A 10415-nucleotide genomic window follows, 5' to 3' on the forward strand; every position below is an offset into this window, starting at 1 on the left:
AACTTGGGCTATCTCTTTTGCACCAAAACAAACCAACAAACAGCACTGCCCCTGGTTCAGAGTTCAAGATACACCCCAGATGCATGAACAACACCTCAAATTTCTAAATTATTTTCTTCCTAAGAATCTTGTGCATTTTTGTAAATGCTACCAAAATAAACCTCACAATTGCCTCTCTGAAACTGAGTTATCAGCCCCATTTAGTCTCAGACTGGGGTGAAAATATCATGGCCACACCACAGGATATAAATATCTAACATGGAAGATGTGGGGGTTTTTCCTACTGTAGAGGCACAGACTTCAGCCACACTAATTGCAGGATGCAAAGCAGTCTTAAGAAGAACCCAAATCAATCTCATTACTCACCATGGAACCTGGACCTGAGTTGGAGGCCCTTGCTAACTCAAACATTGGAGGGAAAAAATACTACTGTATTTTATAAGGAAGTACTTGGACTTTTAACTATTACATAAGCAACCACTTTAAGCTCTAGAAGGCCACATGATATTCATAGAAGAGTGACCTGAGGCATCTACCGGGCTGGCAACTGTAAAGGAGCCCAGGTAATCTGTTCCTCCCATAGGCACCGTATGGGGTACCTAACAAGTTATTTACCTTGCTTTCCCCACCTACAGAATTGAAACACTATCTCTCTTCCTAAGAAAGGTGGGATAACCTTGTTGAGAGAGCACTTGGAGATCTTCATGCTGAAGATGAAGTAGAAGGTCCAAGTACTATTAGCATTATGCTGACTATAAAAATCATCCTGGAAATGCAATGGAGGGTAAAACCCAAGGAAATTAAAATGACAGAATTTAAAGCTTAGGGAGCTGGCAGGGCAAGGAGCACCCTGAAAAATCACAGCAAAAATCCTCAGGACAGTATCTCTTTCCCATGCAGAAACCCCAAAGCAGTGAATAGGAAGAACTCAGTTCCTGCAATCCTCAATAGAAAGACAACTGCCTCCAAATCCACAGGGAACATTGAGGTTGTCCACTTACTGAATGAACTGAAGTCCTTTCTCTATTTCTTGTTTTCTCTTCTGTCTCTCCATTATACTTGCTGTGGAGGAAGAAGAAAAAGAAACAACACAAAATGAGTCATTTTAGGTCTTGTTGGCAATTAAACAGCACAGTATTTTGTTTGTGCCTGAATTTACTACTAACAAAATGTTCCAGAGCAGATGCCCTGAACAGCAAAGCCCGTGATTTATCCACGCTACAGATACAGAACAGCAAGCAGCTCACTACCAAGTATCTGCTTTTTCTCACATGCCACTGATAGGATACATGGGCAAAGAGGAATTACTTCAATTTGAGCTCTCTGCTTAGGCTGCCAGTACATAAAGCAACGGGAACCAACTGTTATCGTGATCGCCTTCTAGGAAAAAGAAAAAAAACCCAACAACATTTTCTCTGCAGTGGCAGTCATTCCAGAAATTTGTGCTGAGAGCCTCCCATGTAAGCAACTCTGACCAGTATTTACCTGGGACAGATTTAAACTGGTTTACTTCACAGCATATGAAATAAATTACCTACATAAGGTGTATGGAGGAACATAACAAAGAGAGACAAAGGAAGAAGATGGAATTGCTTGCCATGGTCCACATAAAAGGGCAGCATTGAATCTATGCAATGAGGATTTCATGCTGAAAATCAGCAGACTAGAGCAGTACAGACTAGGGAATACTCTTTTGGAGAGGGAAAGAGCCCCACCCTGCAGAGTTTTAAAGTTGGGGTGGGCAGTGCCTCAGGAAGGCTCAAGAGAGAGTTATCCACACTTAGAGACAACTATGGGCACAGTAACTTTTCTGGTTTTGACCAAATCCAGTCTGATCTCTGCAAGCACAGACGAATAAGTAGTATGATGGAGCCATTTTGGAGTTATGACCTTTTTCTCACCTAAAACAGGCTTGAATCACATCATTAGATACATGAGCTTCATCCCTTGCAGTTTGGAAGCAAATTTTGGAATGGCTCCTCCCTGGCCTTTCTCTAAGGTACACAGGTCTGTCACACAAGAAAAGAATAACAAAGGCAAGAAAAGATGGCACTTTGTGCCAAAATAGAGTTGCTAGTGACAGCAAATTTCACATCAACCAGCTGTGACCACAAATGCTCAGCATTTGAGGAACAGGAACTTGGGGACAAAAGCAGCAAGCACAGAAACACTGAGATAAGGTGCAGATGAAGACACTGTGCCTTCTCAGCATGGGATGGTCTCTGAAGAGATCATGGTGAAAACTAATTTCTCTAACTCTACACTACAACAACTTGGAGAACATTATCACCCAGTTCCCTTAATTCCCTTCACCCACCATCCCTATCATTCTAAGATATCCTGCGGTATCTATGGCACATTCAGTCTGGAACGGGGTGAAGAGGCCTTTAAGGTACATAAAAATCAATCCTGACAACTCAGCAAGTCCTTATTGATTGTTCTCTGTGCCACACAAAATGTAGAATTGATACCTGCCCTTTATGGAGAAGGAGAGTTGGGGGAAGGGGGAAAGGCAGGAGTGAAAGAAAGCCCAGAAAAAAGTGGCAGCAGAAGGAAGCAAGAGCTTGAAAGTGACACTGTGCAGTTTGTAAGTCATCAGACATTACATTTGGGGACAATCTGGTTCGAGCAGCAGGTAGAAGATTTTAAGCAGCTGCATTTGGAACAGGATGGGCGGCACAGGAAGAAAAGGAAAGCCAACTGACAAGGTGAGTTATGATCAGCATCTCTACAAAGGCTTTCAACAGAAGTGATGGAGAAGAGCTGGTATACTTCAGTACAACACCAACAGAAGGCCTGGAATGATTTATAAATACCCTGGATCATGAGCAATCAGGAAGAAACAAGGAAATTTAACAAGGAGATTGTGGGGTTAATATGATCACTAATGCTACAGGCAGACAGGCTTGAGGGGTAGAAAAAAAGACAGAGGCAATTCATTTGATAGTTCTCCTTGTATGAGATTCTGCAGATAAAGTAAGAGAGAACAGACAAGAGGAAGAGCAGCAGTAGGAACCATTTCCACATAGACAGCAGTGAAATACACAAAAGAGGACAGAGCAAACCCAGAGCACTGTAGAAGAACCTCAAAGGCCATCAGAGACAAGAGCGGGTAAAGTCACCACGGGAAATAACAAGAGACAAACTGGAAGGGGGAGAAGAGGAGGCAAAAGAGTCAAGTGGACCTTCACAAAGGCTCATGGGGAAAGCACGGGGAGGAAGGAGGGATTTCCAGCTGTCTGGTCCCTGAATAGGTCCCTGAAAGGCTTGAAGTGCTCCAAATAGCCCCACTTTAGACTCCCACCTATTGCATCCTCTGTTCGTGGTCTAGGAGCTCCATTTCATCTGAGGTCCACGTATACTGCCTTGTCTGAGCTATACTGTGGGTGAACCTCTCCTCAGTCCTACCTCTAGGACAAACCTATCACCTGCACCACAAACAGTTTGTCTATGGTCCTGCCTATGGCACATTTCATGAAGCATTGTGTCTAAGAGCCCTTTTTTTCCCGCCCACCAAATCTGTCTGTCCAGACTCAAATTGTCAGCAGAATTGAAATCCAAAGTATTTATATCCCCACTCCATCTCCTACTGCTGGACTCACTGTTGGACCCTGGACCCGATTCATAATCTCATCTTCTTTGGGACTGTTGATGGACCATTGCTACCGGCATCTAGTTCTGATTGCACTGTTCAGATATGATGGGACTGTACCCTAGTGAGTGACAGCTTTGCTGGTGACTGTCATCACCTTTGGCTACTCACTTGTCCTTCCATGGAGGAGCAGCCCTGCTCTTGCTGCTCCCTGAGCCATGAGCCATGCTGGAGAGAACAAAAGTCAGGGAAGTGAAGCAGCAGCCCACAGATCTGATGAAAAGGGACATTATTGGTGACTGTGGGAAGAGCAGTTGAACACTGGCTGGTCATCACAAAGTCAACGGCTGCATTCCAAAATGCTGTGGCACACCTTTACAATTGTGTATATCCACAAAACAAATCGCCACCTGGATAAGCTTCTGATACGCACAGTCTACTTCTGTTCCCGAGCTCAGCTTTTAAAACACTCTACAAGAAGGGAAGAAGTGATCAGTACCTGTTCTCAAGGCTACCCTGACCCCACTGCTAAAACATCCCACACAGCAGGATGTGGGCATGTGTTACAATGAGAACTGATTACTGTTGCTTGCCCACAGAGCAGGGCATTCAAACACTACTGACCCAAGCCTGGAGTGCAGCCAAAGCACTACAGGGAATGGCTCCAGAACGTCTCCTTTCTAGAGTTACCCAACACTTCTTGCATCCCAGAGCTCCCCTTCTGTTTTTTCTCTCCTCACTACCACTGCCACTGCATCCAGCATGAACAACTCCATCCTTGCTTCCTGTGGATGGCTGACCAACCTATTGCATCTCTCTTAAGTCCCACAATACACAGCTACAGTTTGATCCTTGCTACAAAACCCTCATAAAAAACAACCCTCTGTGTTTACTGCATGCTGTTTACTCTCTGCAGTCCTACCCTCATCTTCAACAGTAAGTGTTCTTCAACCCAAAACCCTCCATTGCCTTCTTTAGACATAAACCACAGGCCTGATCTCCCCTCTAGACTGTTGCTCTCTGATACTGCCCCACATTCCTCTCTCCTTGCAAGTGGATGACCAGCTTCCTCTGCTGAAGTTCTGTCATACATTCAGGCTTATGCCATGACTTTTCACATAAGACTCATTTCTTCATGGCAACACCCTCAAAATGCACACCACATGCTGCTGTCCCAACAACTTTTTGCACACCTCTCAGGAACAACTACTTTTCCCTTTCAATGTGACTTCACACCAGCACCCTCCTTCATGCTTGGCAGATCCCTCCCCTGTCCTGCCTGCCCCAAATACTGCTGAAGGCTGCCATTCAGACTCCTTGTTTTGCTATTCACACTTCCTTCCCCACCACAGCAAACTCAGTCGCTTATGTCTCCCCTCATCATTCCAGCCTCTCTGCCTGCTTCATTCAACCCTCGGACCAAGCTGCACACTCGTTACACCGGCAAATCCAACATGCAGCAAGCCATCCATATGTGCAACACTTCAGTTCTGCTGCACACCATACCACAGCTACTGCCTAATTAATTTTAAGCACAGAGCCTGTTTAGCTTTTGTTTTCTCTGTCTTTTAAATATTTTTAGAAACACAGCAGAAAATATTTCATGAAGCATTGTGTCTAAGAGTCCTTTCCCCCCCCCCCAAATCTGTCTGTCCAGATTTGTCTACTCAAATCACCAGCAGAATTCAAATCCAGAGTATTTATATCCCCACTACAAAGCTCTTATCCTTTCAGTCTGGAGACATTTATCCTCTCTGGTCCAGCATCTAGAGAAAACTTTATTCACAGTTTGTCAATGAGTTACAAACTATTTACCAGACAGAAATAAAACGCTGCACACAGGTAAAATGGTTTTCTTGTCTTCAGAAGAAAGCATGAGCCAATAAACTGGGTGCCTGAATCACAAACTGGGTAGATATGCTCTAGATAGGCAGATCGGTAGGGACACTATGAGATGAACAGAAAGATTTGTATTTACCTTATCAAGGACACAGGTGTTCATAACCCTGCCAGAGCTGAATTTGGGCAAAGTTTTTCATACTGTATTTATGGGATGACAATGAGTTCACACTTGACTGACTTCCAGGCTTTGACTGTAACATTTCAGCCAGAAATAAATACACTGAAATGTAAGTGGCAGGTTGTAGAACTGAGACTGGAGCTTCTGAGGAAAAAGGCTCCAGGATGCACTGGTCTGCAACATGGGAGTTTTTCACTGGCTGCAGTTTGGCTATCTCAGTGGTGCAGCAGAATAGGTACCTGGGCACATGTCAAGCAAAGGACAACCTGCAAAGCCCATTACAAAATTTGGCTCTTGCTCACTCCTGCATCTGCTTTCTACCATGCCCACTCCCTGGGTTTGAGTGCTTCTCACAGCCAACAGCTCTTGGATTCCCCACCATCACATTGTGCCCACCAGGCCTTACACCTCCATCCCTCCACACACCAGCCATCCCAAGGTACTTCCATGGCTGCCGTCTCACATCCCAGTACCCCACTAGTGCCACTGCTGCTGCGCAACACCACTGGGGTCATCGGGGTGCCACCAGCTTCACCCAGCAATATTCACTGCACCCAGTGAATGCAGAGCAAGGTAGTGACAGCCCCCTCACTCGTCGCTGAAAATAAAAGCAGTGACCGTAAGTTTCCCCAGGAGGGGGACGGCAGTGGCAGCTAAAGCCTCGAGACCACCCCAGCCACCGACACCCCATTTTCTGTTCCCTTCAGCCTTGTGCTCCACAAATAACACCCGCATGTACCACAGGCCACCCTCCCTCCTGCCCCCACCGCAGCACAGCCAAGGAGCGAGGAGAGGGAGCTGGGGTGACACTGCCCGTCCCTCGGCCACTTGGTTTCGTGCCCACCTAGCTCGCCCTCCTCTGCCTCATTTGTAAAACTAAGTCCCGGGGCTGTTTCCCACACGCATGGCGCGCTCGCCTCCTCCCCCCACTGCCAGCACTAGGCCGCCGATCCCCGGCCTTGCGTAGAGGCCGCCACTGACAGAGGCGCCACCTCGGCCGGCCTGGGAGGAGAGGGGCCGGCGGCGCCTTCCGCGCCCCCGCGGCTCTGCCGGACGCCGGCACCCCAGCATCCCCACCACCCCGGCCCCGCTGGCAGGGGTCTCCCGCGGCAAGAGACCCCCAGGCTTCCCCGGGAAAAGGAAAACAAAACAAAACATACTCTTTCTCCTTCCTCACCCCCCCATCCGCTTAAATAAAAATCACACATCTCCAGAAGTCTGGGAGGCGGCTTTAAGAGAAAAAAACCAACACCCCCCCCCCCCCAAAATACCCCCAAAAAACACAAACCGAACCCAAACCACATAACGTCCTCCGCCACCCGGAAACTGTCTGAAACATTAAAGAATTAAAAACAAACAAAACCCCCAAACAAAACCAAAACACAATCTTCTTATTTGATAAACTTTAGAAGCCCCTACGGAAGGTGCATCTAAAAAGCAATTCCACAAGGGCTTCTCTGCGGTTTCATGGGGTTTGTACCAAACAAGAGGGGGAAACTGCAGCCTAAATACAGACCAGAACACAGATCTCGAACCTACAAACCCCAAACAGGCACAAACGCGATTAATACTAAGTTTTCCATATAAACCCAGGGGCTTTTCCCCTAGCTATCCAATTTTAGACTACTACCACATTTTTTTCCAGGGGGTGGGATTAGGATGTCTGACAATTTTTTTTTTTGCAAACCCCATATTTTCGGCGGAAGAGGGGTTAGCTTCAAAATCTCACTCGTATTATTTCTCACTTTTTTTTTTAATTTGCAATTACACAACGTTTCATCTATGCATTTACTGTCTGAAACCTTTACTTTCTAATGAAGCAACATCCAGATTTTCTTGTTTCTCAAGTACACCGCTTTCTACATACACAAACACACACACATACAGAATTGGTTTAAGACAAAAATAATCCCCCCAAAATAAAAATAAAGGACTCACCTCTTCTCGGGTTTTCCCCCCCACACTATGTGTAAACTTTCCTTGATAAATGGTATTGTATTACTAGAGATATTATTAATGTATTATTACTAGAAGTAATAATAATAGTAAGTGCTATTTAATTACAGAAGGCAGCATTCTGCTTCTGGATCGGCTGCCCCTGCAGCTCCCTCCATGTGCCTCCTGATCTCTTTACTTTCATTTCCAGGTCTCGCTCTCGCTCGCTCGCTCGCTCGCTCTCAGCTGCACCAGCAAGAGAAAATGCCTCTCTGCATATCCTCTGGGCCCTAGAGGCTACCGCTTTCCATTACAAAAATTCACAGATCTTTCCCTTGTGGCTGGTTTTGAGATTCCTTAAGGTGAATTAGGCTTTAAAAACAACAACAACAACAAAAAAACCACGGGAAAAACTCCCCCGATTCAGCAGTGGACTCTCCATTCTAATTTTAATGCAACATTTTTTTTTTCTTCCTGGTTGTCTTTGCTGATATAAAAAATATACCCCAAAAGAAAGAAAAGCTGCGTCTGCAGAGGGATTGCATGCATACGAGTGCAGCAATGAACTGAATTATGAGACACCCCCCGGAATTATCACATATGTGAAGCAGTGACCCTTTTGCCCACCCATATATATATGTTTGCTGGACAGGGGCCAGAGCCATTGCTTATGGCAGAGCAATTATCTGCTCCAGACAGACCTTACTTACTCCACCCTGCACTGCTGAGGGGGTTCCCTGTAAATAACATCTTCTGAAAACATAAATCTTTGGGTGGAAAGGAATACCCACTGCATGTATGTGTGTGTGTGTATTAATATTATATTTTATACCGTTGCGTATTATACAATCTACAAATATCCATAATATACATACACACATATATTACATATGTGCATATGCACATATATTTTTATTTTTATGTTATGTTATATTTTTATTTTTATATGTTATGTTATATTATATTTAATATTATTTTTGTTATCTCATATTTTATATTTATGTATACACATGTGAGTTTAGGCACTTTTTTGGAACCAGATTTTTACCTTATTTTCATCCCAAATCCCTCAATATTTCCAGAAAATGGAATCTCCACAGCCGTCCATGCCAGCAGAGCCCCAGAACAGAGCTGCTGGTGGGAAGCAAAAGAGGCCCAGTGGCCCATGTTGTTATATCATGGGAAATGGTTGTGAAGACGCAGATACACAGACCACCTTGGATGGGGAGATTCACTCATCCCTGCTCAGCTCCTCTATCACTAACTTAAAATAACTTTCTGAAATGAGTTTTATGATCAGCTCCCAGTAGAGCCTCCCTGGTAGAACAGGTTTTCCTCCCCCTAAAGGATTCTACCATCAGGTTAATCATTTCTAGACTGACACTGGTTTAAATTACCAGCTTTTTTCCAATGTAATCAGTGACATGTTTACTCCTGAGTGTCTCACTTCTCTATTTACAGTGACCCACAAGAGTGTCACTTTGTGCTTTGCAGCTAAGCAACTCCAACAAGATTCAAAGGCAGGTAGAAGGTAACATCTGAAGTGTACTAAACTTGTTTAATATTTAAAACATGTTGAGCAGAAAAGGAAAGACTTTATTATACTGAGTAGAATTGGCTTCTGGCAGCTCTGCCACAATAAACTGATAAATTTATGAAATATAGGCTGTGAATTGTATAATGTACCATACGACACTGGAGAACACTGTATAATGCTCTACATAATATTTTATCACAATGCAATTTTTTAAGATATTGATTATGATCCAAAGATTGAATCCATGGATAAGACAATATTTATTTTTATTATCTCTTCAGGAGATTTGTTACCCCTTATTTTTAGACAGTGACAGTGTGGCAATGAGTGGAGTCTAACCAAGCTGGGCCTCTGGTAGAAGCTGCTGGGCAAAATGTACATTAAATTACAAACCCTGTGGAGGGATAGTTTTGGGCAGAAGAAAGGTGGAGCAGGTCTGGTGAGAGAAAGTAAACACTGGGAGAGTTGATATATCAGATCACAGTGGCAGCATAACAGAGCCATCATCAAATGAGTTACAGAGCCCAGGATACCTCAAACCCTGCAGCACCTCTGAAAGAAAATGACATCACAGCTGGATGAGAAGAAGAAAGCTTAAGAGGAGCCAAGGAGAAAGAGGAACAAAACCAAAATGTACATACGATCGAGACTTATGCTGGAATAAGCACTAGTTTTTAATTCAAGAACATTCATTTTCAAGACTGCATTTTGAATTTAATGTCAGGTTGTACTTCCTTCCAGCCCAATTTGCTTTGCCTGTAAGACTGATAGGTGTTCTGCAAGGTCATGATCCCGTATATACTGCTCCTCTCATGAAAAAAACATCTTTCCTTAGTGGTTAATGAAGATTTTCACAGTTTGCCAGCATCATTATCTAGGTCTCATGTGCAGGTAGTCAGCAAGAGTCGAAACACCACAAATTCCTGCTACAAACTAGATATAGTGTCGTAGAAATTACTTTGATTTGTAAAGCTATTCTTTTAGGGGGAATGTATAGAATGTATAGAATCTATGCTACAGTGGCACAGCACACCTACATTCCAACATAGATCCACCTACAGTCAACAACTTTATTCTTGCCCTTCTGGCACAGGTAATTACCCAATATTTGGGAGAATGACAGAGAAGGAAATCAGACGTATTTGATATGATCATGTTTATTGCTAAAAATCATGAGGAACTAATAACCAGTGCCAAATTTCTTGCTTATATTTTCTGGATTCAAGCTCTTTCTCAAGATCACACTTATTTATTGCCTCATCACATCTGCATATTCAGGCAGCTTTATGCTTCTCACATACAACCATAGTCTAGTCAGTGCCTAAGTGCTT

General features: G+C 44.0%; 1 protein-coding gene across 6 annotated transcripts in view; it reads right to left on the reverse strand.

Annotated features, from left to right (window-relative positions):
• The window catches only part of ZC3H7B (zinc finger CCCH-type containing 7B), a 46501-nt gene extending 38498 nt beyond the window's left edge, over positions 1-8003 (reverse strand). For 2 of the 6 annotated variants that reach the window (XM_051784207.1, XM_051784206.1), the window contains exons 1-2: positions 3764-3799; positions 1002-1062 (exon numbers count right to left, since the gene is read on the reverse strand). In XM_051784207.1, coding sequence (XP_051640167.1) covers positions 1002-1054 — 53 coding nt within the window. In that variant the 5' untranslated portion in view covers positions 1055-1062; positions 3764-3799. Of the gene's footprint in view, positions 1-1001; positions 1063-3763; positions 3802-6456; positions 6809-7550 lie in introns of those variants that run through there. The other 4 variants (XM_051784209.1, XM_051784210.1, XM_051784208.1 and 1 more) reach the window with 4 other exon arrangements.
• Positions 8004-10415: the final 2412 nt, after the last annotated feature.

This window comes from Manacus candei, unplaced genomic scaffold (genome assembly GCF_025592945.1).
Source record: "Manacus candei isolate 608988 ecotype Guabito, Panama unplaced genomic scaffold, ASM2559294v1 h1tg000018l, whole genome shotgun sequence".
Taxonomy (NCBI): Eukaryota; Metazoa; Chordata; class Aves; order Passeriformes; family Pipridae; genus Manacus; species Manacus candei.